General features: G+C 44.4%; 1 protein-coding gene across 1 annotated transcript; it reads left to right on the top strand.

Annotated features, from left to right (window-relative positions):
- The first annotated feature begins 92 nt into the window (after window positions 1-92).
- Window positions 93-27,811, top strand: SRD5A2 (steroid 5 alpha-reductase 2). Its single transcript, XM_027453871.3, has 5 exons — window positions 93-575; window positions 21,863-22,026; window positions 24,745-24,846; window positions 25,766-25,916; window positions 26,502-27,811. The coding sequence occupies exons 1-5, from the start codon at window positions 178-180 to the stop codon at window positions 26,566-26,568; spliced, it is 882 nt and encodes a 293-aa protein (XP_027309672.1). The 5' UTR covers window positions 93-177; the 3' UTR covers window positions 26,569-27,811.

The raw sequence follows: 27,811 nt of genomic DNA, 5'->3' as shown, positions 1-27,811 counted from the left end.
TCAGCGCGGCCGCGGGCGGCCCCTCGCCAACCGCCGCCCGGCCGCGGGCTGAGGGGAGAGGGGAGGGGCCCGGGCCGGGCGGAGGGGGCGGCGGAGCCCCCCGCGGGGCGCAGCTCCCCTCGGGGCGGGCAGGGGCGCGGGCGAGCGAGGGGCTGCGCCCTCTGACGAGCCCGGGCGATGGGAGGCAGCGCGGCGGGGCGGGGTGACGGCCGCCGCCGCTCTAATAAGGGCCGGGGCTGGCGGCGGCCGCCGGGCGTTGAGCGGCGGTGCCCCGCGCCCCCCTGGCCGAGCATGCACTGCCTGCCCGGGCTGGTGCCGGCGCTCAGCTCGCTGCTGGGCGCCCTGGCGCTGCTGCAGCTCTCGCTGTACCTGCGGGTGCCGTCCCGCTACGGCAAGCACGAGGAGCGGCTGTGCCGGCCGCGGGGCCGGCTGCCGGCTCGCTGCGCCTGGTTCGTGCAGGAGCTGCCCTCCTTCCTGGTGCCCGCGCTGCTGCTGGCGCTGCGCAGCCCGCCCCGCCTCGAGCCGCTGGGCTGCCGCCTCCTCTGCTGCCTCTTCTGCTGGCACTACTTCTACAGGTACCCCGGGGAGCGGGCCGGCCGGGGGGACGCTGCTGGAGGGTACCGCAGGAGTTTGTCCGCCTGCCTCCTCGTATGCCGGGTGTGTGTTGTGCCCGCTGCTGCTGCTGCCGCTGCCCCCCTGCCATCTCCCGCGGGGTCTCGTCAGGAGTTTGCATGCTGCTGCTTGTCGGCTGGTGGTCAAACCGACTGTCCGCAGGCGGAGAGGACAGGCGAGAACAGAATGTCACTCCCTAGAGAAGGGAGATGTGACTTCTGAAGCGAAACCTTCCTATTTCCTTTATCCCAACTCCTAGTTCTCTCTTATTTTCTATTTTCCCAGAAATATAAAACTTGCATGTGACAACTGAGCAAAACTGGTTATTTGCGACTCAGCCACGATCAATACATTGAAAATCCAGCAGCAGTCTCACAACAGCCAGCTTAGGGATGCAGAACTTAGGATGTTGAAAATAAAACGGGAAATGGTTTTAAGGGCTAAAACACTTATTTTACAGTTGTATTCATTATCACTAAGGTGGTCTTTGCTATACTAAATCAGCTGGAGGATGCTACCTGTCGCACACCAGGCTCCCAGAAAACTAGATGTATTAATTGCATGTAGTCCTACTAAATTTAATTTAATGCCTTCTGCTCTTCTCATGGATTTCTGCTCGTTTCAGAAAAGGAAATCAATGAGCACCACTAGACAACTGAACGAGACGTTACCCTACCGGTGTGCATGTATCTGAGACAGTGCCTTCTTTCCCAACATTTCTGCTAGACTTAGGCAGAAGCCCTGTGTTTTCGTACTTCTTTTTCCTCAAACAGTTTGGAGATTCTTCTCATCTGTGGCCAGATTGTACTTTTTTCCTTGTAAAAATAAAAGCTCTCGTTTAACCAAGTCTACATAACCACCTATTTTGTTTCTAGCATTGCATGTTACTCCAGTATTATTCTTACAGCATGCAGCCTCTTCTCATGCAAACCTTTCGGGGATTCTTTTAAACCAATTAATATTCAAAATATTGCATTACATGCTAGTGCTCTCTCGTTATGTAGAAGAGCAACAAAACGAGAAAATGAGGAGTTTTTCTGCTTACAAATGTTTCACTAGTTTATGGTATTTGAGAAGAGGTTCAGCACTTTGATATAATATCCATAGTTTATCTAAATTTTTAAAAATTATCTTCATTAGAAATGAACTAACAACAGTTTTAAATAATTTAATGTTTAAACTCGACTGCAAATATAAGTTAAATATGGAATTGATCATTAATAAAATTACATTTACTTAGTGGATGTAGCCTATTGCAGTTTTTCTGACTTTAAAATTCTGAAGTGAATAAAGATGTTCTGGTTTTAGTTATAAAATTATCTTACTAACTAATCTGTTCCTACTTTTGCTACTGATCATCTGATATCTGCATTTAAGCATTACTTTATGTTTGTATGCAAATAACCTCTTTGTAAAGAGAAGCTTCTTCATGTATTGTTGCATATTTTAGCAACAACTTTGTCTCTACAGGAAAGCTTTTATTGTTCCTAATTTTGTCGGATCTCTTTATACCAAACATGCATGTGGAATAGAAGTTTTAAACAGGTATGCCCAGAAGGACAATGTGGATTATTAGAGAAACAAACTTTTAAAGACCACTATAGTAGCCATTCTGCCTTCCTCTATGCTGTGACCAGCCACACTGCCTGCACCAGTAGGTTGTGTTTGACTGAAGCACCTAGTTCAGAATATCTTCAAGTCTTGATCCGAAGACCCCAGAAGATGGAGAATCCATCATTTTCTGTGGAGAATCTGCTGTTTTCTTTGGTAGTTTAGTCTTGTGAATTCTTTCACTATCACTCAATGTGTTTAAAATGTTGTGCTTGAATAGGACTACTCTTGATTTCTTCCCAGTGTTGCTTGTTGCTTCTTGCTCTGTGCTAATTTAAAGCACTCTGTAGTATCCTTCAGTATTTTCTGACCGTGGTATCACTTATACAGTAATCAGATCATCCTTCAACCTGCTTGTTACAGAGCTGTCAGGTCCTCTGTCTGCACTGGTGTGATCCAGATAGTACAGGAGCACATGATCGTATTTCTGATGAACTGGCTAATGCACATGATATGGTGCTTATGAAAGATTTATGTTTTTATGCTGGCTTTCTGCCAGCTACAGGGGAAGGGACATTACCTGATCTGACACAGAGCGGTGCAGATACATGGTACCTCATCCAGCATGAAGTTTGTCAGGATAAAGTTACCTTTTCATAAATTTAGGAACAGGTTTAAATGAGCATAATGATTTTGTCCTGCTGTTGCATGTGGTGTCATGTAGCTGCAACATTTTTGATTTGATCTGAGGTGTCATACCTAAACCAGATTTATCACAGCACTGAACCACGGCTGAAGGCCATCAATGCAAGGCAGTTTTTCCCTCCCTGGAAACTATTTTCCTCTTCTCCTTTCCTACATCCATTTTAAAGCGAAGACCTCAGAGCTGGCTGTAGCACCAGAGCTGTAGGACCGTATCTAGAGACCAGCACCTTCCTGTTCCCATAGGCTATTCCCATGCTTACAGCCCACAGGATGCCTTCTGCTCCAGAGTGACGCCGGGAAGCCCTGTGTTTCCAGGCTCCTTGGAGCACCCCGGAGCTGGTTCTTGCTAAGGTTACAGTCCCGTTAGGGACACTCCTTGCTTTGGAAGTCATTTTCTGAATGGGCTCAGTGCTCCGTGCAGCTGCCCGACCCGCACTGATGCTCACCACTCGCCTAGAATTTGTGCCATCTGCCGGCTTTTTCGGCGGCGCTTTTGTATCTGCTGCCAGGTCGTTGAGGAATAGGGTGGAGCGTGGCAGGGACCCCATAACCCTTTCCTAGAAAGTCCCGGGGTTAATGCCGGGGGCTCCTGGGGCGGGCTTCGCCGGAGCGCCCTGCCCGCCCGGCGGAGGTGCTCCCGCACCCCGGGAGGGGGCGAGGCGGGGTGCCAGGAGCCTGCCCGCGGCCCCACACCGAGCCCCGCAGCCGGAGGAGGATGCCAGGAGACCTCCTTCGCCCTCCCTCCTCGTGGGGATGCAGGGCGCTCTCCAGCCTTCTCGGCCACCGCTAGGCAGCAGCCTCTCTCTTCGTGGCAAGCACGAGATGGTGCGTTCCCTGTGGCCGCCGGCAAGAGCTAAAAGGCACTCTGCGCCTGCTGGTTTGGGGTGGGGGGAGCAAACGGGGGAATCCCAAATGTTCCCCCCTCCCCCCAAACTCCGTTTGTCTGCTATCTGTGGCTGGCCAGCTTTCTGTCTCTCCGTGTGCGCTGTATTACCGCAGCATGGTGTGAATTTAATCAAATCCAGAGGCCCTACGGTGCTAAAGAAAACATCCCATAAAAATCTGAACTTATCACATCTGGTTTAGGTAAGCTCACAGCTTCTTCACTTTCATATGGAAGGGTCTGTGATAGCAGGGCCTCCAAAACTGATGGGCTGGGAAGGCAGAGAAGAAAGGAAGAAAGTGAGAGAAGCACTCACTTAATGCCAAATCTGCCATCTGTATCTGCAGTCTCTAGGAAAAGCTGTCTGTGAACAGAAAATGATGAGTGGCATGAGATGTATGTACCAGAATAGTTCTTGTCATAAATCACTTTAAAGGACTGTGGTTTGAAATGTATTTTGTAATACAGCCTTTCCTGCGAGAGGGGCTGTGTTGGTTCAGGAATGCAGTGAGGATGCCAGCTGAAGTCCTCAGGTGGTGTTGGGGTGGGTGGGGAGCCTGTTCACTGCATTTCCATTTTGCATCCCATTCAAGAACCAAAGTGGGGAAACAGAATATAAGAGGATGAGAGGGAGCTATCACAATCAAGTTCCATATAAACCATAAGGCTGCATTTCTCTTAGAACTCAGACCAGGCAAGAAAAGAGTAAGACAGAGTGGCGGGGGAGCAGAGGAGATGCCAACTTCAACAGTCAGGGAGAAAGTCTTGTCTTACGGAGCTACAAACATAATCCTTTACTCTGTTAGTATAAAAAATAAATAAATAAATTTGTTGTTTTCATTTTGAAGTGTGTTCTAGCAGTCTGACAGGCATTAGGCAGGCAGGTCTTTCAGAGACAGCTGAATCCTCAACCTCCATTGGTTACAGGTGACCCATTTGGTGTGCCTGTACTTAGTTTTCTACAGAGATCACTCTGAAAAAATCAGGGAAAGCCAACTTTCATGGCTAAAGAATGGGAAACCAGGAGCATTTGAACCCTGCACAAATTCTTTATGCATCTCTTGGCCAGTACTCCTCCCTCCAAAACCAAACTGGGGTTAGAAAGAAAAAGCTGCTCCCTTTCCCCAGGCTCTGCAAAATGGGCTCATCCAGTCTTCTTAAGCCTGCCTGTACTGCCTGGTTGGTCAGGCATGTGCAGCACTCACCTGGACACACTTTTCTTTTTGTCCTGTAGGTGTGCCTACTCATGAACAGTGAGAAAATTGGCTCATGATTTTTAGAGGTATTTTGTACTCATTCATAATGGGGTTTTATTATGTTTTTTTTGAAACACCAAGTAGATAAGCAGAGATTAGATTAAGTTTAAACTGTATGTTTCTAAGTAGGAGACTCCTGGCTAATAGCAGATATAATCAGACCATATAATAGCCACCAGCTTCAATCCAGAAATTATTTTTTCCCCAAAGAAATACCTATTTTATCTTTTGTTCTTAGAAAGTCATCATCATTGTCAAGAACTAAAGATATTTCAATAGCGGCCTCTTGAAACCTCTGCCATTCATCTCCCAGCACATAACATGCAGGTATTTGACAAGTAACAAGTACAATTCTCTATTTTGCTTCACCTTGATCCTTTGCAGTAGATCCTAACCACGTGCCTTTTGGCCTTCACCAGCTGCCCAGTAACACATCTGCATTCCCTCTTCTGTTTGGGCTTAACTCTAGATCTGGTAGTGATATCCCTAGAGGAGGCTGGCCATTCTCTCTGCCTCCTTCATGCATTCTTTGCTGCTCAGTCAATGAGTTTAACTTTTTGCAATTCTTCCCAATGAGTTTCAGTAATGCCAGCTATATCCAGTTTCATCTCATCAGTGAAAATATTAGATTTCTTGCTGTTTCTACCCAGGTTCCTCAAATTAGCGTGTAAGTAGTCAACCAAAACATCTCAGCATGCTTTGTCCCAGAAGTGTAAAATGTTCACATATCCAGGGCTGCTATTGAATTTGCTTCCTTGCAGTCTCCTCTAGCATTATTGAATACCCTCATAATTATTCCCTTATAACTGAATACCAGCTGATTGCCTTCCTCACGGTTAGTACAAATAGTCTCATCTATATGTTCCTTTTCCATTGGAAAATGGCCTAACATTACAGACACCTGCAGTTGTTGCCCAGCATAAAGCGTACCCACATCATTTCTCCTTTTATCCCTTGGACTGGAAGAATTTCTGCAGAGGTATTGTAGAATCACAGAATATTGTGAGATGGAAGGGACCCACAAGGATCATCTAGTCCAACACAGGCTCCACACAGGACCACCCAAAAATCTGTGTCTGAGAGCGTTGTCCAAACACTTCTTGAACTCTGGCAGCTCAGTGCCATGACCGCTGCCCTGGGGAGCCCATCCCAGTGCCCGACCCCCCTCTGGGTGCAGACCCTTTCCCTAACCCCCAGCCTGACCCTCCCCTGTCCCAGCTCCATGCCGTTCCCTCGGGTCCTGTCACTGTCCCCAGAGAGCAGAGCTCAGCGCCTGCCCCTCCGCTCCCCTCGTGAGGGAGCTGCAGGCCGCCATGAGGCCTCCCCTCAGCCTGCTCTGCTCGGGGCTGAGCACACCAATGGCCCTCAAGCTGCTCCTCATATGTCTTCCCCTCCAGACCCTTCACCATCTTTGTAGACCTTCTTTGGGCACCCTCTAATAGTTTTATGTTCTTCTTTTATTGTGGTGCCCCAAACTGCACACAGTACTTGAAGTGAGGCCACACCAGAGCAGAGCAGGACAATCCCTTCTCTCGACCAACTAGCAGTGCTGTGCCTGATGCACCCCAGGGTAGGGTTGGCCCTCCCGGTCACCAAGGCACGCTGCTGCACTGCTGCCTCGTCTGCAGCTTGCTGTAGACCAAAACCCCCAGATCACTTAGGTGACTTAGACTTATCTTTCTTCACATCTTTTCAAGACAGTGTGCCTGCTATCAGTATATTTGTACGTGATGCCAATTAATCTGTGATTTTTTTTTTTTTTTTTTTTTTTTTTTTAGTTTATAATTGAGGTTTTCTTCCGAGATAGACATTACTGTGTGCTGTTCTCTTGCTCTCCATTCCTTGTCATGTCCACCCCTCCTGCTGTGCCACCTAAGGCAGTAATTCCCAAATTTGTTTGTTCAAGAAGGTTTTTGTTTGTTTGTTTGTTTTTGTTTTGTTTTGTTTTGTTTTGTTTTGTTTTGTTTTTGCGTGTGTGTGTTGCCCATCATCACAATTTAGCACTCCAGACTATACCTGTTGTCTTGCAGTCAATCAGCTGGTTTCATATACCAAGTGTCTATTCTGTCCTCTGGAAGGAAAGGAAGGTATGGCACATGCAGAGCAGATCACAGAAGTTTTTTCTCCTTGTTCCATCTCTGCTACCTGGAGCAGGGCCATAGCTAAAATAGTATTTGTGCTTCCTCTGAAGCACCTCAGTCGGTCACTCCCGTTTGCCTGTCACTGATAATTAAAGGCTCGGTGGGTGCTCAGTCCCTGCCGCTCTGGAGAGAGCTGTTCAAATTGCAGAGACCTGAAGTCCCAGCCACGAGGCAGTCACCAAGGCACAAGTAGGTCCTTCTGATCTCACCCAGGTGGGCTTCCAAACCTCAGTGAGGAAGTTACAATGCTCTGTACCCCGGGAGTTTAAAGCCTTGTGGAAAGATACATGCTGAGCATTGAACTCCACTGAGCTTCAGTTAGACTGAAGAGAACGTAAAGATTTGTATCTGCATTACCAGATTCCTGCTGTTGATATTTGAAAAGCAGAATTGTAAAGGAGTAAACTAAGAGAAAAAAGGCTACACTATATGCAAGAGTCTTAGTAAATGTTTTTACTTTAAAATAATATTCCTTCTACCAAACAAAGAAATTACTTGTTTTGATCGTGGAAAGTCTGCAGTATCCCTTTATTAGGGCTACTCTTTTAAGTATCAAATAAAAAGCATGGGAGAAGAGCTAAGGTTCATTCCATACACGCAGCAGAAATTTTCACAAAACCCTTTGTGTATTGAAAAGCTTATACACTTAGGTCATTTCCTAGTTCTGGGGATCTCAGGTAAGAATAAAAACCTGTGAAACAGCCTTGTACTATTCTGATTATAAATATGTACACATTCCAAACACTGCATCTATAGGACTGCCGGTGGTGATATTCATGTTATCTCCTTCAAAATTAAAGTCATTTTGGTCAAGTAGAATTATACTTAAACTATTAATCAAATAACCATTCTTATGTTACACACCTTGAAGTGCTGTTCTCTTCTAGATGTTTATTTAAATGTGGCAGGTGAATTGACCAGTAGTCACCCACAGTTGATATTTGCCATATATACCATTTTGCTTACAACTGTGCTAAATTTCACCAACCTAATCCAACACTTTTCATGTTAGGAGGCTGCTACCCAGAAAAGTCTTTGGAAAATGTCCCTGTATAAAGGTTGTCTGCAAAGAGATGTGTTGTCTACCAGAGGAAGTGGGTTTGCCTGTCTGTGACATTAAGGAGCAGATCACTTCCCTGGCAGGACTACACTGAAGCAGATCCCAGGGCCGAGTGAGGGCTCATGTCACTTTGACATGCTGGTGAAGACAACTTGGATTGCCTTGCTATAAAGCCAAATCCCTTTAAACTAGGCCTTCGTGCCACCATCTGAATAAGCTAGCTGGGCTACTCAATGCAGTCTAATCGCATAAGGGTGTTCTCCTGGTAGAGATGCACATTGAAGCAGTGTGACCGGCAGGACTAGGGCAGTGACTGTCCCTCTGTATTCAGCACCTTGAGTGCTGTGTCCAGTGTTGGGCCCCTCACTACCAGAGGAACATTGAGGTGCTGGAGCGTGGGCAGAACAGGGTGACCCTGCTGGTGAAGGGACTGGCAAACAAGGCTTGTGAGGGGCAGCAGAGGGAACGAGGGCTGTTCAGTCTGGAGAGGAGGAGGTTGATGGGTGGACTTGTTGCACTCTACGGCTGCCTGAAAGGAGCTTGCAGTGAGGAGGGGGTCGGTCCCTTTTATCTCAAGTGACAAGTGATGAGACACAAGGAAAGGGTCTCAAGTTGTGCCAGGGGAAGTTTAGGTTGGATATCAGGAAGAATGTCTTCACCAGAAAGGTGTCCAAGCATCAGAACAAGCTGCCCAGGGAGGCGGTGGAGTGGCCATCTCTGGAGGTATTTAAGAGAGAAGTGGATGTGGTGCTTAGGGACATGGCTTGGTGACAGAACTTGGTGGTGTTGGGTGAGGGCTGGGCTTGATGATCTTGAAGGTCTTCCCCAGCCTGGATGATTCTGTGATTTTGAGTGCTCTACTAAGTGATGCAGAATACTTCTGGAGAATGTTGTCCTAAGCAGACCTTTCAGGGACTCCTGTCACACACCTGGGGCAGGAAAATGCATGCGCATCTATAAAACTTTTGCTGCTCCTGAGAACAATGAAGGGGAGAAACAAAAGTTGTGTTTACATTATGCTGTTGAGTTCTTTGTGTGTGTTTGCTTCTCTTTATAACTTAAAAAAAAATAAAAATCATCAAAGCATTCGTGTTTTCAAAGTTGGCCTGGGTTAAGGTTACTGAAGTCAAGAGATGTGTCTCTGGCTGTTCCCAGCAAAAGCAATTTAAAGTTGGCGGAGTTGTTTCTGGGAAATGCATTTGTATTTGTTCAGGGACATAAAGTTTGTCAACTAACATCTTTAGAGTCTACTTGTGCTGAGCAGTTCTGGTTCATCTGAGGCTATAAGCAGGACCAAAGTGTGCGAGCCTGCAATACAGCCAAGTATTGTCCAGGCCAGCACTGCAGGGGCAGAGCAGCGCTTCTCATGCAATTCAGGCTGGTAGGGGTGAAAGGGTTCCCTGTCTGGAGTCCTGTCAGCGAGGGATAGGAAAATACAATTTGTCTTTAATGCAGAGAAATAAAAAATACTGTGAGGCTTCTGGTCAGGGTTAGATGGCAAGAGATAGAAAGGTCAGGTGAAAGAGCAGAACAGGAAAGGGCTAGTAAGAGAAATGTTAGAAACAGAAAGGACTGAGAAGAAATGGAACAGAAAAATTGCAAGAGGACAGTATTGGGGTAAATCTGGGGAACAAAGGACACTAATACTGACATTTTCTATGAATTGAGTGTTTCACTTAGCAATTTTATGAGATAGAAAATCTTTCGATGTAGTATTTAGTTTGGAAGGGAGCAGAGCTGGCTGTGACTCAGTGTCAGCCCATGACAGCTCTTTTCATTACAAAAAAATAAAAAAATAATAAAAAATAAAAAAATCTTCTGACCATTTTAGTGTGAACACAAACTCGGGACCTCACCTGGACATTTCAGATTCTGTTCCTCTCTGTGTCTGTACTGCCATGGATGCCATGAGGTCATGCAGGTTCAGGAGTAATTTGGATTACTACCTTTCCAAATGAAAGACATTCAACCAATGTTTTTCAAAATCTGAACCTAAGGATTTAGAAATTATAACTTCCAACTTCAACATTTTTTACTTTTTTAGAAGTAGAACAACTTTTTAGGTATCGGCTGTAGACATTGATCAGGTTAAACTGCTGATAGAAGGCTATGGCTGAGATTCTGACTTATAATGGCAGGATGCTGCCAATTACAGGAGCGGAAGTGTGGGAGGTATTGAAAACTAATCAAATTGAACGTACTCAGTACTCCTCAAGACATGTCTATGCAAATGTGAGTCTCCAGGACATTTTAGCACGGACCTGACTTCCTCTAATTTTTAGCCGTGCAAGTTGGAGTACCATGTTTTTTGTTTGTGGTTTCCATATTCGGTTGCTATAGTCTACTGGTTAAAATGATTATACTAATCAACAGCCCTTCAAATGCAGCATGGGCTCCAAGAGTTTAAGTGTTGCAATAAGCAGTTTTTCTGCTTTGTCATCATAATGATATATCTTGGCCTTTGAATTTCTGTCTTCCTTCAAAAATCAAGCTCATCCTTATTGCTTTTGAATTAGTTTGAAATATAGACACAGCTGAGGACAGAGCTTGGTCTGGCACATGGAATTTAATGACGCACCATGTTTTTAATCAGACTAATGCAAGACATTTGTTTTAACTAAGCTGACTGTGCAAAGCTGTCAGAGATGAAAAATAATTTGAAATGTTGTAATTGTTCAGTTAAATGTGTTTTTGAATGTGTGCAGGGAACAAGTCTGTTAAAAGGCCTGAAATTTTCTTATGAAAGAATTAGGCTCCAAACTTAGAAAAAAATGTATGTAGTGTTTCTGGTCATTACGGTTATGAAGAAGACTTTCCCAACATGAGACAAGCCCAAACTGCTGCAGAAGTTTATTGCTCAGTCTTTCAGTTTCTCAGAGCATGTCATTGCATATTAAGAAACAAGGAAGAAGATGACCCAGTGCTGTACTTCTGAACCCTGTGGGCAGTGGCGAAACAGTCAGAAATCCTTCTACCATTAGCCTGCTGCATGGTGAAAGGCAGAAGCACTCTCAGCCGAGGTAGGGCCTTAAACTGCTTTAATTTATGACCTGAGTTTTCTCACAGGTCTTCAGGTGCTTTTTTTTTTTTTTTTTTTTTTTTTTTTTTTTTTTGAGCAACACATAGCTCACAATCTCAAACTGCTTCATGTAGCTGAATAAACAACACAGATGTGTCAAGTCTCCAGACTTGGGGTGAGACTCTCAGGTGGCTGCTGGCTGTCACCAGATGCACTCATGACCTTAGGTCTGTTTCTCAGTCTCCTGTAGTCCCCAAGTGTCCCTCCTGCTCTGTGAGCCCCTGTCACAGACACAGCTGCTCAGGCTGATCAGCGAGGCAGCTGGGAGCCTGCTTGCCTTGTGTGGGAGCAGTGAGCACACTGCCTCTGAACACATGCTCACAGGTCCCCAAGTGCGGACGTGCTCCCCAGGTTCCTGGCCTGTTCCTCCTTCACAAAAAACAAGTGCATGGGCACTTAGGACAGGGGGAGAGCAAACCCAGGAGGTCCTCACCTCCACAAGTACCAAGCATTGCTACTGGGAGTAACAGCCCATCTCTGCTGCTCTCTGCCATAGCAACCGTGTAGACCAATGCTGTTATGTGTTCAAATTACGCAAGAGTTCATCAACAACTGGCCCTATGGAGGCAATGCAAAGCCAAATGGAATTGAGAATTAAGTAGTTTAGGAAGCACAACACATTTTCATGGACAAGTCAGTGTAAACTGTACTAATACTGTGTCATGGCTGAGTCATTTCCAGCTACAGGATCTGGAAAATCTGTTGTAGAGGGGTCAAGGACCTGTTTGGGAGCCCAAGAGAAGCAATCCTGTTGCTAAAGATATTCAGTCCTAATTGCAAAGGGAGAGGAGCAAAGGTGAAAGAACTACAAGACAGAGAGGCAGAGTGCAGTTGTTAGGTAGCAAGAGAGACAAATCTTGACTAGAGGAAAAAAAATCATGAGAAACTATAAGGGAGGCAAGAATCTGAAGAAGGAAGGACAAAGAAAAGACAAAGTCAGGAAGGCTGGAAGAGCAAAATGGAGAAAGAGCAGGAGTTTAGGCTTAAAAGAGGACAAAAAGGTCCTTACTAGACTGGAAAAAGCCAGTTAATAATGTTTTAAATACTACTAGCAATGTCTCTTGCAACTCTCCAGGGGCTTTCTGAACAGATACAAAGGCTAGTGTATGTCAGTGGGATACAGTCTGACCAAGATGTAACTTTGGAGGGGGTTAACTTACCAACTGTCTGGTTTTCCTTGGTCATTTCTCAGCCCCATGTGGGCCACTTGTGGGAAATAATTACACTTTCTCTGATAAGTGCAGTTGTAAGAGCACAGATTTGTGCATCCTTAGGTTTTGTACCATTTTTCATGTAGATGTGTCCTTTTGTTCTTCTCACACTCTGAGCCTCTGTGAACTCTTTCAGCTCTCCGCTCCAGTGGAGCAGGGAGTTTTTTGAAGTGCATAGCACAGTGTCTGGTTAAGTTACTCTGGCACATGTTTCGTGCCTTTGGCAGGCACCCATAGTTTAGCAATAGGAACAAAGTGATCTGTCTTCATAAATATCAAGTGGTTATTTCTGGAGAAGAAAAGAGTGAGATACCTTGCTGAAATATATGCTTTAGCTGGCTGAGCCTTTGACACACTATTGCTTAGATAAAACAACAAACACTCCCTTAATCATTATGTACTGCTGTCCTTTAGATACCAGCAATTAGTAGAGGCAAGCATGAAGTACTGTGGTTGGTATCTGCACGTCTGTCTTCACCGCAGTTCATCTTTTCATGTTGACCCTAGTCCTGTCTTCTACCACTCATACAATTTTAAATCTGGACCAAGTTTAGTTAGGGTTTCAACTGAGATAGCTGGCCTGGCATTGGGTTCAGTCTGCAGCCTGAGTAAGAGGTTTTGCTCATGCTAGTTTTTGTTGTTGCTGTTGCTGTTGTAGAGCTAATTCCAGATCTCATCACTCCTCCCCAGCTCTCTCTCACCAAGATAGCTCCAAGTTCCCATTCTTGTACAGTTCCTGGCCATATAGTCCTTGAATTTTCTTCTCAGTGCTTTGACCTGTATGGACAAAATTAGCACAGGAAAGGCCTCCACGAGCTCCAGTGTCCTGTAATGACCAAGTCTGCAACAGCCCAGAATTGCAATTGCAGGGTAAATTACAGAGAATAAGGAAAGATGATCAGTCTAAGCATCATTCCTGATGGGCATTTGTCTGACTTGTCCTTAAAAACCACCAGTGATGGACGTTCTTCCAACCCTCCAGCTAATACTTCTTTATTTTTTGCAGCAACTTTTAATGAAGTTGTAAGTTGTTACAATGTCATCCACAGGTTTTCTGTCAGGTGAAACAACCCCGAGTGCTTCAGTCTTTCCACATAGCTCACATTTCCTAAACCACAGCTGTTTTTCTCTGGACTGCTTCTGCTTTGTCCCTGCATGTTATAAAGTAGAGTTCAGCTGTACTTAGTATGCTCTAAGTTCCTACTAACACCATGCAAAGGGGAAAGATTGCTCTGAGTGTCTCCGTCAGCACTCCTGTTTCCACATTATGTATTTTATTGCCTTCTTTACCACAGGCTGAGCTCACGCTGTTTGTGCCCTACCAGCATTCCCTCTACTACCCATACAGTTTTCCAGTTTGTCTTACATCTGGTTAGACTTACCCAAGTGTTTTATTTTATCATTGTCTTTACTGAATCAAACCTACTGTTTTAAAAATAGGAAACCAATATTTCAGGATTGTTGTTAACTCTATTCCTCACTCTTGGTGTGCTCAGCATCTACCAGAGTTGTGCTAGCCATAAACATATTAAGAATATTCACCTTTTCCCAGAGGCATATCACTCACGAAAACAACTGAATAATACCAGAAAAGTCTTTTACAGAACCTCTCTCAAAATACCCTTTTTATATTGATAGTGAACAACTGTTAATGATCCCTTGATACAATTTAACAATCAATTTCACTGCCACTTAAAATAACATCTTCTATATCAGGAAACTCCAAGACGCTTCTAAGACTGACGTGTAAGAAAGTATAAAAAGTCTTGCTAAGATCAAAACATGGAACAACTGCTGCTGCTACCCTCCCTTTCCCATAATACATGCAATTTATGTTAATTCCTTCACTAAATAAACCTATTTTAAGAAAATAGGATTACCTAAATTAAATATAGAAATAAATCCTGCCTCCTGCTATTGTAGGTGTATAACACTCCTGGAGGCGGAGGCTGTTGCAAATACTAGAGTTTGTTTTTTTAGACAAAAGGTCCATCATGCTGTACGTCGTGGACTCCAGTACTTTGCTGTGTGGTCTTTGTGGGCAAACTGTGGGTCTGCGTGGGATGGTCTTGATCCCAGCAGGGATCTGTACGCAGGAAATCATTCCTTTGCTTTATTAGCTTCACTTTACCTTCTTTGGCTATTTTGAAAAAAAAAATAAATCCCGGTCTTTCCAGTGAATTTATCCAGTTTGGCAGAAGAGATAGATAGAGACAGCTGGTTCTAGGATACTAGCTGCTCCAGTCACTTTTGGTTATGGACATTCAATCCATTTTCCCCAATTTTTAGTCCATCTTTCTTTCAGATCTCCTTTCTGCAAAAAGGAAGACATCATAAAAATTTGCTTAGTTAAGAGCAAATATAAATAAAATAATATTTCACAATTAAGGGTATTTAAAACCAATGTGGGATTTCTACTCCAAAATGGAAACCTGTGAGGAACAAATATATCAATATAAATGTATACTGATTGTAGCTTGCTGATGGACTGCGGCTGGCTGGCACAGCTTGCTAATGCACCAAGCCCAAGAATTTTGTTCTTGGTTTCCCTTTAAAAATGCATAATAATTGAAGTGTGGCACTTGTTACCTGCTAAAGCCAGTAGAAAAGATCACAACGATTCAATGCTTTTCACGATTCAATGCCTTTTCTAAACAGTGAAAAGGAAGAATTCCCCTTTGTTGGTTCTGACTGGGTGCTGGTAATCACTGGGAGATACCAGATTTTTCCAGTGACAACTTCAGAAATAATGGCAGAATAACAAGAGGATAAAGGAAGTAATTCATACACAGACTTGCAAAATGCTTTTAAAACCTGGCTGCTGTTGCAATGAATTTAGAAAAGCAGAAATGTGTTCCTTGGAGTCAAGCCTACACAGTTCTTCCTTACTAATTAAAAACAAATACCCATTATTAGGTTCTGTTCTTTATTTATTTATTTATTTTTTCTTTTTTTTTTTCCCCCAACCACATGTATTTTATTAAGTGAAGCACATCTAATCAATCCTGCATGCACTGATGTGAAGAGGACTCAATTTCACCCCTACACTGTAGATGTCCTTCTTACTTTTCTAACCATATAGCATGCCTAAAATTTGTAACAATAAACCATGTGCTCCCAACTAGTACTAGATTGTCAGAATGACTGACTTTACGCATTTACAGTGTTGAAATTGAACGTTACATAGCTCACATTCCTCAGATTTATCTGAGGAAAAAACCTCACTGCGTAATTTTTTTAAGCAATGATTGATAGTAGTGTAGAAGCAGCATTTTATTCTTAGCCATTCACATCGGATATACATGCCTCTGCAAATTATTGTAGATCTTTTCCTAAAATCCCACTTTATTCAAATGCAGTCGTAAGCAGCTGAGCTTTTCTGATCCAGCACCAAGAATTCAACCTGAAGTCTGTATTAAACTGTAGGCAAGAAGTCAAGCACAGTTGCTGATTCCCTTTGACTGTCAATCTTTGACGGCGCTGGCTTCTGCAAGTGCTGCCATCCATGGTGTCAGCCTTCCTGGGATAGTGAGTATCACTTGGGAGCTCTGCTCATAAATGCCAACGTTAAGCAATTGCTTTTCTATTCTAGGGAGTTAACTCTGTCGTTTTTAACTCGCTCAGTTAGTGTGTGATTTTCTCAGATGAGACGTGAGACACTATTAAAACCCTCAAGTTACCACACTGGCTTAGAGCAGAGGTCTGTACCACTTGGTGCCCTGTCTTGGTAAAAGTTTTTCAGAAGAAAGCGCATTAATTGGTGGTCGGTCACCCAGGGGAGATGCTATCCTCTGTCTCTCTGTATTGGAATATGATTTATCCACATTTATCCATAGAAAAATGCATATGCATTCCAAAGCCTTAGACTTTTTCTCCTCTTTATTAAAGGACCTGCCTGTGTCTGTAACCTGTGGTTATCCCCCTTCTTCTTCCAGTCCTACTGAGCTCTCTACTTTTTTTTTTTTTGTGTGTATGTGTGTGTACAATGTTATTATGAATATTGATTGCATTTGAACTTGCTTCCATTCAGTATCATGAGAACTTCTGCACACAGATATTCAGCTCCACCAAATAGATCATTTTCTATTATTTCTGATATTTTTTTATCTCCAATATATCTTCTCATTTTAATCTTCAGTCCAAATTCAGCAGACCCAATGGTCCAGTATAGAAATCTCTTCCAGGCCTCTTCTTATTTTGCCACTCTGAATCCTTTTCCATTTCTGCTGTCCTTCCCTCAGTCAGTGTTGCCCAGACTTTGCATGCTCCATTGCCCTTTCTCTCAAGAACTCCTGAAAGTTCTGGTGCCATCTCTGGTGCCATCTCTGTCTCAGGGTTTCCTCAGTCCTTTTTCCATCCCTTAGTCAGATGTGTGCCCGTGTTTTTTCCCCAGGAAAGGTGAGTGCTCCTTCCAGAAACCTTCATATAGTCCTGAACCTGCTCCTAAGAGAGTGCAAAGAAAGAGTGTCCCTACAAACGGGCTCCAGGGTGGATGAATTTTCTAAGTGGGCCACAAATAACCCAATAATTAGAGATTGAGCAAATTTTTTTAGACAGAATACTCAGCAACAAACCTGAGGTGACAGGTTTACTGTTGTTTTTTTGCAGCTGGACTGTAAGCTTGTCAGTATTGTGTATATCTTTCTTGTTCCTTCAGTTATAGCAACCAAAACTTTGTTCAAAGATTTTTGGAAGAACGTGGAATTGCATGTGGTTTTGAAAGGAGAGTGAATTCCAGCTTTGTGTTAGTCATAGCTATCTGTTAATCTGCATGACTGAAGTAAAAAGGGAGTTCTTGCTCCCATCACAATCACTGGACAATTATTTAAGATGAGTCTACAGGACTGGGCCTTGGGCCAGCAAGTGATTACAGCTCTATGATGGTCCCAAACGCTTGCAGCAATGCAGGAAGGGGAAGGAAGAAGGCGTGCCCTGCAGCAGGTGGTCAGCCAGGGCCACACACAGCCTCCACAGGCAGCTGCAGCTAGACCTCAGCTCCTGATTTTACAGCCTTCCAAACACCAGGAGATGATGTGGAACTGCAGTACTGCAGTCAGGAAATCTGACGTCTGTCCTGGACCTACGGCAGGTATTGCCAGAAGTTCAGCAGCCCAACAGGTGTTCCTGCATGCCAGCATTGTTGGTGTGCGTGTCGCCTGGGTCATGGCCAGAAATGATTCTTGAGGCTACGCCAGAGCATGTCTGACTGCACACTCCTCCTTAACTAAAGGGACGTTGTCCACCCTGTGCCATACAACTGGCTCCTAAGAACCTGTGTGCTTTCGTTGCTCAAATGTTCCTGTCTTATTGACCTTTGGGACCTATTGCAGTCCATGGGAATGAGGAGGAGGTGCAAAGCAGCTTAGGGTGGGATGTATGAGGAGAGGTGAGGAAGCTCTACTGTTGTTTGTGATACCAGCACAATGAGGGAGGGTTAAATTACTTCTGTTTCACTTTTGAAAGTATTTGTCCTTTTGAACTGATAGCAAGATTGCCTACTGCTTGAAACTGACATTTTAACTATCACATTTGTTTAAATCCCATTCGGGATAACTGAAAAAAAAAATTGAGTTGGCACATGAAAATGAGCTACCAGATTGTGCCCTGGTGTTGACTGTACGTGCGGAATAGGCTCAACAGTCTTCTGCAAGTATTCAGTGAGAATCTGTATGGTACAACTCAAAAATAGTAAAAGTTAAAAATTGACTCAGTGAGCAATCCACAAATAATTTACGGGATTGGTCTCAAAAAGAGAAAGTATGTGCATATTTTTAGCACAGACCCTTCAGTAGCAGACATTTTTGCAACGTGTCCTTTGACATCCAGGAGTCTCCAGAATAATTAGAGGCTTCATGCAGGGCATCACAGTTAGCCCAGGTAGAAGAGATCCATCTTCGTGGATGTCTTCAGCCTTCACCCAAGTGCTCAGGTATGCCAAGGGCATCAGCAGCTCCCCACCAACATGGTCAAGTGACAACCTATAGCAAAAACTCCTGTGTTGTTAGTTGGCCATGCAACTAAAATAGCGTTGAGGTTACAGAATCACAGGGGTTAGAAGGGATCTCTGGAGAAAATTGTGTCTACCCCCCTGCTAAAAGCAGGTTCCCTACAGTAGGTTGAGCAGGAAAGCGTCCAGACAGGTACTGAATATCCCCAGAGAAAGAGACTCCACAACCTCTCTGGGCAGCCTGTTCCAGAGCTCCATCACCCTCAGTGTAAAGAAGTTCTTCCACATGTTTGTGTGGGACTTCTTGTGTTCCTGCTTTTGGCCACTGCCTCTTGTCACACACCTGAAAAGAGCCTGGCCTCACCCATTTGCCTCCTGCACTTTACAAATATATAAACATTGGTCAGATCACCTCTCAGTCTTTTCTTCTCCAGGCTGAACAGTGTATCTTGGGGCTTAACGCGGTTGGCCCAGGTGTAAAATAGCTCATGCACACTGGAAACACCTCTGGTTTCTAGACTGAAAAGCATAAGCTGCTGCTGCCTGAACTACTGCACCTGGGCCCTGGAGAAGAAAAGACAGCAGCAGGATAAACTCCTCCAGTTAACAAGATACTGGAGGAGGTCTGAGAACCCACTCTAACTGGACTATGGTAACATTGGTGAAAAGATTTCCACCTTCCAAGGAAAGAAGAAGAAACCTCTGGTTTCGCCCAGTTTGAGTGTGAACCTCCACAGTTTTCGAGGGAGCTGGACTAATACCTGTGAGATGAAATTGGATGCAATGTCAAGTCATTTTCTCTTTGAAACCTGTTCTTCTGGAAAATAAATGATGGAAAAGGAGATGAATAATTTATTATTCATTCATTTGAAAGGAAGCTGTTGGCAATGGTTTAGTCAGATGCAATGCCTTTGGCCAGTAAAGATAATAAAGGACTAAAGGATTAGTCATCAATATTGCACTGAAAGATAAAGGTCAAATTTGTCATTGGTCTAAACCCAAAAGGCCATTTTTTTGATCTGTTAGTCTAAAATGGTGGCTTCTGATCCTCTTTTGATTTGCGCACTGCAAAATAATTTCAGCAGAGATGCAGACTCTTCCATGTACTACTTAATCCTATTAAATATCCTCACTTTATCTCAGCTGTCTTTTCAAAACCCATCAGGAACAGTTTGTGCACCCTCAGGTAGCTGTGTGGCACAAGCTGACAAGCCCTGTGTTAAAACAAAGGCTTCTGGCATTGTTCAGATACAGGGAACTGAGTCTGGCCTCTGGATTAACTGAAGCAGATTTGCTCAGAGAAATTGCTCCACAACGCAGATTATTGGATGAAATCCTGAGCTGGATTTTCAGAAATCACCATGAGTCAGGATTTTATTGATGCCAGGATTTTATCCCCTCAACAACAACAACAAAAAGCTGGCACCTCCTGGCTCCCCTGAGGTTGTGCTTACACTGTGCACGGAGCTTCCTTCTGTCCTCCTGCATCCACGGCACCCCTGGTAGGTAGCTTCACGTCTGATTTTTGCCCTCCCGTTAATATTGGATGAACAATCTTGCGAGCGCCTGTAGCCTTCGTACTGCCACGGCACATTCAGGCAGTGCCATGGCAAGCAGCAGCTTCACCAGGAGCTGAGATGAGGAACAGAAGCGCGGGTGGGAACTTCTGTCTGTATCAGCTAAAGAAATTAGGAGATTCTCAAACATACCTGTTTTGGACAAGGGGCCTCACTCCAATCTGCTGTGTAAACTCCCCTCCTCAACTCATGTTTCTGTACAATTTGCTTTCTCCAAGTCTCCACCTGTGAGTGTCCCACTTCTCATAGCTGTTCAGGTCCAGTTTGCCAGAATGATTTCCATGGGCAGGTCTGATTGCTAAAGCTGGCCTTGCCTACTCCAGCACCTCACTCCTGAAGGACAAAAGCAATAGCTGGTAACAGTACTCCAAAGAGCATTCCTTTCCATGCTTTATTAAGTGTGGCTTATGCTACCACTGCCTGAAAAATATTTTCTGTACCTCTTAGCTTTCACTGTATTTAGAAAGATTTAGTACTTGTGCATCATAGCTGTCTTAATTGCCAGCAATTTGGCTTATCTTGCTCTGGAAAGCAGTGAATACATTAACATGTTGTTGCTTGTACTCAGCTTACTCACTTTTAGACATGCTTAATAAGATTCAAGCTAGATTTATAGTGTTATGACATTTTATGCCTCAGCTTGCTGAAGTTGATGTTGGCAACCCGGGCTGTGGATTGCCTACCACTAGAGTTTATATACTGCGATGATAAGCACCATCCAAAGCCTGAGAGGCCAAAAGAAAGACACGATGAGTGTAGATTTTATCGTGTACAGAACTTAATTGGACAGGTAAGAAAATACTTAACAGTCCTGAATGTAACATCTCCACTCTCCCAAAAATGATATGGATTGCCTACAGTGTCAAGAGGGGTATGCCCTCCTCAAGTGGAGAATGTGTGATGACGAAAGCCACACAATCACAAATTATTTGCTCCTACGAATGTTTATGCTAGTGTTAGCACAGCCTTTGTCTAAGGAAGCTTTGGTTGCTGGAACTGCATTAAAATCTTGGTGTTTAGCATATTAAACAGAAGTTTTTAGCTCTTCTTATTTTAGAGAAGGGTATGAAAGCATGGAGGAGAGGCAGAGACCAGGGCAAAGTGGCCCTCCCGTGCAGGCAACAACATCACTCTGCCTCTAGGTCGAGGTGTCCGAGCAGAACAGGACAGAGCTGCGGTGTGTCGGAGATGAGTGGAGATCCGAGAGTGGAGCAGGAGGAGCTGGGAAAGGCGATTACACCTCAGGTTACACACCACAGGGGATGGGAGAACCAGAGGGGTCTTGATGTTGCCTTCAACTCCACACCCCCCATGAGCTAAATCCCTCAGGGATCATTCCTGGTGGTGGGATCAGGAATGTCTTCTCCACAAGGAAGCTCCTCCAGAGTGCTTGTGGCATGTTTGGGAGACTGAACATCGGTGTGCCCGTGTGCTTCCACAGCTTCCTTTGCTCAGCCCTCTGCAGTACGGCAGCAAAGGGCAGCCAAGGTCTTAATATGAAAGTGCTGTTTGTGGTTTGAGTTCCTCGTGTTACCAGCAAGGGAGAATGAAGGCAGAGAGATATTCTTGAAGCCACAGAGACTCTGGATGAGATTTCGAGCTTCCCACCCTGTGCTCAGTCCCAAGGGACCAGAAAAATCTGGGTATTGGCAGTATTTCTTGTTCCCATTTGTTGTTGGTCTTATTTTGTTACAGTTGTTTCCCAATATTTAATCTTTACTGACTTATATATATATATATATATATTATGTTTTGTTAAGGTTTTTCTTTCTACAGCAGAGAAATTGCAAATACAATGTTACCATGTAATGTGCTGACTTTGTTTTCTTATCTACCTTAGGACATTTATTTACCCCTTCTTCACTAGAGGCAGACCTTTCCCACTGCAATTGCTTTTCTTTGGCACGTTATTCTGTATCTATAATGGCTTCCTCCAGGGGTACTACCTGATTTACTGCGCTGAATACCCAAACGATTGGTGCACTGACATCAGATTTACATCAGGTAATTACAGCTGCAGGATCCCCAAGATGTAATCTCCAAGCAATTTGTCAGCATTTTGAATTACGTCCTAATCTTCACAGAACATGTGAGTCAAATCAGTTGTGATGGAAATCAGCATAAAACCTGCCTGCTGGCCCGGATAAACTGAATGTGCAATGACATTTTTTTGCTAGGCAGCCACCTCTGAAGGCACGATGAAGATGGAGGGTCTTAGAGCACAGCCTCAAATCTCCAGCCTTGTTTTCCTGACGCCACCCAAGAGCCTCCTGCTGCTGTGGGTTGTGGATATGCTGCCTCAGACCTCAGCTGAGCAGGGATGTGCCCCTGCTTGGCCAGAAATGTCCACCAGGCAGTGGCAAGAGTGTGCAAGGGCAAACTGTGGCTTTCTCTCCCTGCTGGGGTGGTTTGCACTTGATGCAGCCATTCTGACTGACAGAGGGCAAAGCCCCAGCATAAATGAGGCTTTAGAGACAAAGGGCTCTTTTTTCTCCTGTAGGGCACATGGGAAGATTAGAGATCATGCACAGTCTGTTTGTATGTTAATAAGGTTCCTTTCTGTTCCCTAACTTAAGAATCTAGCTACATTTCGCCCTGTAAAAACCCTGAGAGAATAACTGAGCAAGAGCACCTAGGTGGCATTACACATTTGGTGCTGCACAGGAGATGATTTTTAAATGCACACTTTGAAATGAAAATCAACATGGAGGTCAGAGGAAATGTTTTGGGTATGACAAGTACAAAGTAACCAAGGTACTTTCCATACATTGTTTTAGGCACTGGATGAAAGTTCAGCCTTGTGTCACAGCATCACATGTTAAAAATCCCGGATGTTGTTTAGCAACAGCTCCCATACATATCAAAGTAAATGCCCCATTGACTAATTTGCATAATAAATTAAAAATATATTTAATGAGGGGAAAAAAAAAAAAAAAGAAAAAGAAAACATTATTAGCAGCACTTAAATAAAAACCAATGTATTCTTCCTCTGCAGATTCTTCCCAACTTTCTGCTGCTCCTGGAAGCGTTGAGGTTTTACCAGTACTTTTTGCTATGCTTCTTAGCACCCACCACCTCCATTTCATTCCTGTCAGACATGGTTTTCTCAGTGTCTAATGTGGCATGAAATGTAGGGCATGTCACCTGCAGAGTTCCTCAATCAGATGCCTCCAGTTTTTCAGCTAAATGGAGGCTGATCAATGAATCTCGCCGCCCAGAAGCTGTCAGCAGCCATCAGCGAGGGAGCGACTGCTCCGTGTACATGCCCACAGCTCTGTCCATGCGGCCTCGCTGCCGGTGGACTGAGCTGCCCTGGGATGTAGGTTCCCTTCCCTGCTCCGGTGACATGCTGGATAAATTTGTGTTCCCTGGGATCCTCTTTCCCCAGCTGTAAAGTGAGAATAATGAAACTTGCCTACAGCTCTGCAGTAACGTGCACAGCTGTGGCAGGCTGCCATCAGCGTGGATGTGGTATGGAGCCTGCTAGCAGGCTATCCGCTCTTCTTCTTCACTTTTCTCTGCTAAAAGAGATGCCTCGGGAAGAAAAAGAGCAAGCAGCAGCTGACAAGTCGGGAGAAAGTACAACAACAGGGGTCTCTTAGACTGGCAGGCAGAGGACCCTTTTTTTGTCTCAAGCTAGCCTTCCTGGCTACCTCAGCCAGAAAATTCTGGCTACCTCAGCCACCTGTCCCTCAGCTACCCAAAATATGCCTCTTCCTCAGGTCCTTTGCCTATTCCCTTAACTTTCTGTTCAGTTGCTGTCAGGATCCTATTAGTTATTGCAGTTTCTCTCCAGCTTCTCTCTGATCCTTTCTATCCCTGGCCTCCTCCTTCTCCCAGCCCCCCCCAGTCCATCCCAGTCCTTGGCCACCTGATATCCCTGGGGACTGTCAATACGTAGGTGCTGCTCAGCCAGGGGGAGCCAGACCTTAATGACTGATCTTCTAGATCATTAATGCCTGCACTGGTGGGACCTGATAAGGTCAACTGTACAGCAGCTGAAAATTGGCAGCAGGCTATCCTCACATCTGCTGCTCCAGCTGGTAGCACGTGGTAGCACCACGCTCTGCTCCCTGCCTGAGGATGGGACTTATAGATACACCACAGCACAATGGCAAAAAGCCTGAGGAGCAATCGCAGTGCCCACAAACCCACGTGCAGGGATGCTTCTTGACTTTTTAGCCTTTCTTTTCGTAATAGCTTCTTGAAAGCTATCTTCTCCATGTCCTTCTTGAAAATGGAGCCTTGACCTGCCCTCTGGTTTTGGAACGTTCACACATCTCCGGTGCACACACCATCTGCCCTTCCCCTCGATGTTCACTGACTGTGCTGCTCAGTGACTGTGGCCACCTGGGAAGTTCAGCTTTTTCTCACAGCACCTGAAAGTGCTCTGATCGGACTGACAGAACAGTCTGCTCAGGGTGGTCATTTTTCTGTGCATAACTGCTCTCCACACTGAAGTTATCCAGCGTAGGGGATCCCACGGCTGACACAGAGATACACGGTTATTTTGTCATCCATCATTCATACTTCCCCAGTTCAGTAGCTTTTTCAGTAGCAGCACATTTTTGACTTGAAAAAGAATCCACCCACATCATGTTAGGGCTCATGTCTGTGTGCTCCAAAGATAAACCTCACAAATGTGCTTGAATTCCTTGGGTAGGGATAATGGGACAGACCAGAAGCTGCCTTTCTAACCCATTTCTCATTTCTCTTCCTTAGGCCTTCTCTTATTTCTGCTGGGGATGGGAATCAACATTCACAGCGATCTCCTGCTGCGCCAGCTGAGGAAACCTGGGGAAGTTACTTACAAGATTCCTCAAGGTATGTTTTTGTCATTAGGGGAAGTAGTGCAGCAGGACAGATGACGTTTTCAGGTTGAATTTGTGGCAAAACCCAATAAAAGCGTAAATGCCAGTATTGCTCAGGTACTTGCTGCAGATGCTCCCTGAGCAGCAGGAACGAGCATGAGCTGGCTGCAGACAGTCGGCAGGAAGCAACAAGAGTGTCTGCAAACACAGCCTGTGAGGAGAGGTTGTAGGAAACAGACTGGATAATTTAAAGAAGATTGAAGTGGGAGATAATAAGAGTTTTTAGCCTTGTAAAAGGCAGCTGCAAAGAAGGAAATCTTCTGGTCCAGGAAGAAGAAGCAGTGGACTTCTTACACTGCAAAAGGAAGATTCAAAACGTAAACTTCAGGGAAAAAAAGTCAGAGCTATGAACCAGGAAATGCCTGGCTCTGTAGAGAAACATGGACAGCGATCCAGGAGGTCCTGCTTTTGGAGCTGACTCCTGCTGGCTTGCTGTGGATGCTGGTATCTCTCCCGCCTGCCTCCAATACTGACATGACCCTTGTAAATATTTTGATTAGCAAGACTGAGATCCAGATTTTGCATTCCCCAAAGGTAGTGGAGTTGCAAAATATTTTTAGGGCCAGAAAAGAATTCAATAAATGTTAATAATTATAATTTGTATAATTCTAATGATGGGCTTTCTTAAGCCCTTCTCCAAATGGAAATAAATGATTGTGAAATGCTGGAAACCTCTGGTTTAGAATTACCTCTGATTCTTATACTTGTACAAGACTCTCCTTGTACTTTGACATGGCTCCACTGGCTTCACAGAAGTAATTTTAGGTTTCTGTTATGGGTTCTGAATAAGGAAGGCAGGGTGTCTGTTGCTGACTTCATGGGAAGGAACTTTCCAGGAGGGTAAAAATCACATACTTTGTCTTTTGATGCAGGGGGGCTGTTCACCTATGTTTCTGGAGCCAACTACTTTGGAGAAATTGTGGAGTGGTTTGGTTTTGCCATCGCAACCTGGTCCCTACCAGCCTTTGCCTTTGCCTTTTTTACTCTTTGCTGCATTGGGCCACGTGCTTATCACCATCACAGGTACGACAACCCATACTGCTTCCAACAGTGCGCTGTAGCTTGCTCTTGGAATGCACTTTGCAAAATGCCAGGGAAGGGCAAAGGAGCAGGGCCAGAATTCAAGATAAAATCCAAATTTAATGCAATGTAGAAGAAGTGTATTGGCCTGTCTGTGGCTAGGTGAAAGTACAGCAGCGTGCTGGAAAACCTGTGGAGTCAAATGGGCCTGACAGTCAGTTAATGTAGCACGAGTTGCATCACTGCTTCCCCTGCATTAGGGCATCTTGTCACCGGGCCTGGTAACGTGAGCCTTTCCTGAAGGTTCCTTGCACTCTCTGTAATATTTTGGAGTAGACAGGCTCCTGTGCTCTGAATTCCTAAGGTTTCTACTTTAGGTCTGCTACAACCTTAGCATTATTATCAGCTTGCACTTAATTAAATAACCAGATACAAATATTTGGGGAATATTTTTTTGCAGAGTAACACAGAGAGATTGCAAAGCAAAGTAGTTTGGAGGTGTTATAAGATTCCTCAGCTGAGCTGTATTGAAACTGTCCACTTTTCTTGCATGTATGCAGTTTCACTCTCTTGCTTGTTTTCTTTCAGGTACTATCTCAAGACATTTACGGACTATCCAAAATCAAGGAAAGCCTTGATTCCTTTTGTTTTTTAATGATTGAAATATGGACACTGTGTTCTGTTTTTATAGGGCTTTTTTTTTTTTTTTCCTAGTTTTAAAGTTAGGTCTGATTATAAATAATTATACAAATGATAACCTGGGGTTATAACAGGCAAGTAGATCATTTGGAACTGAAGTTCTTGTTTTAGTTATGGGGGAAACTGCAGGTAGCTGTGGGCACAGGGACTTCCCAAGCAATGTACTTGCTTTTCTGTGGAGTTCTACTTGTGGAGAATGGGTATGACTCCACTGAAATCAGAGAGAAAGCACTGGCCGAAAGCTGATGAAGAAAAGTAGAAAGTAAGCCCATGACTTCAGGTGAAAGTCCTCGGCAGCCACTCCAACCTGCAGCCCTTCTACATCCTACCCCCATGCCGTAGCCCTCATGCTGCCAGCACTGCCCTCCGTGTTCCCACACCTTACACTGGAGCAGGTGTCTCCTTTGTCAGGAAAATAACTCAGCCCATTACTTTGCACCTAAAAGCGAGGTTAGCTCCCGGAGCCACAACGCGACAGGAGGACACCTGTGCCAGCACAAGGCTGGGGCCAGGTGCCGTGGTGCAGAGGCACCGTGAAATATCTGGAGATGCAAGCACCTTAAGCTGGCACTCACAAGCATGTCTGTGTTACTTCCTTAAGCAATGCCCTCCTCACCGCCAGATGATTAATCTTTAGCCATCAGGATTATTTTTTTTTTAAATGTACTTTGTTAAAGCTGTTGCAGCTCCATTAGGACTTTTGTTTCCCCTCTGGCAAATCCAGAGGCCTTTTCAGAATAAAAACTTTGTCCACTCAAAACCACTCAATTTTTATTCATAAAAATAACTTGAGATGGTGATGTGTGACAAAAAAAATACAACAAATAAAAAGCTCTGGGTTGAAGAAAATGTTCTCTGACACTGGCAGTACATTTTGTCTAAGAGGAACATTTTCAGATACTCCTATTAGGAAATGATACAGAGATATTATTGAATTTCCACAAAGACACAGTATGTCTTTTCATAATTTCAGAATATAGTTAGGAATTTTCCAAAAAATGTCAATAGGAACAGATGTCCCAGAGGATGCTGATAGTTTAGTTACTCTTTAAAGCATAAAATCCTGCTAAGAATTATGCTGAGTAGCTGGAAAGAAAAAGACCAGACCACACGTACTAAACATATTACATACTGCTGGAGTAACCTGATTGACTGTATGCAATTTTCTCCAAAACACAATAAAATGTATGTAAAACACA

The sequence above is a fragment of the Anas platyrhynchos genome, chromosome 3, assembly GCF_047663525.1.
Source record: "Anas platyrhynchos isolate ZD024472 breed Pekin duck chromosome 3, IASCAAS_PekinDuck_T2T, whole genome shotgun sequence".
Lineage (NCBI taxonomy): Eukaryota > Metazoa > Chordata > Aves > Anseriformes > Anatidae > Anas > Anas platyrhynchos.
This window is presented reverse-complemented; position numbering and strand designations above follow the sequence as displayed.

What these genes read in the sequence shown, in the direction of transcription:
- SRD5A2 (XM_027453871.3), top strand. Translation starts at nt 178, where the DNA reads ATGGGAGGCAGCGCGGCGGGGCGGGGTGACGGCCGCCGCCGCTCTAAT. An exon ending in TGACATCAGATTTACATCAG is followed by an intron (nt 22,027 to 24,744) that starts GTAATTACAGCT and finishes TCTCTTCCTTAG; the next exon opens with GCCTTCTCTTATTTCTGCTG. An exon ending in CGTGCTTATCACCATCACAG is followed by an intron (nt 25,917 to 26,501) that starts GTACGACAACCC and finishes GTTTTCTTTCAG; the next exon opens with GTACTATCTCAAGACATTTA.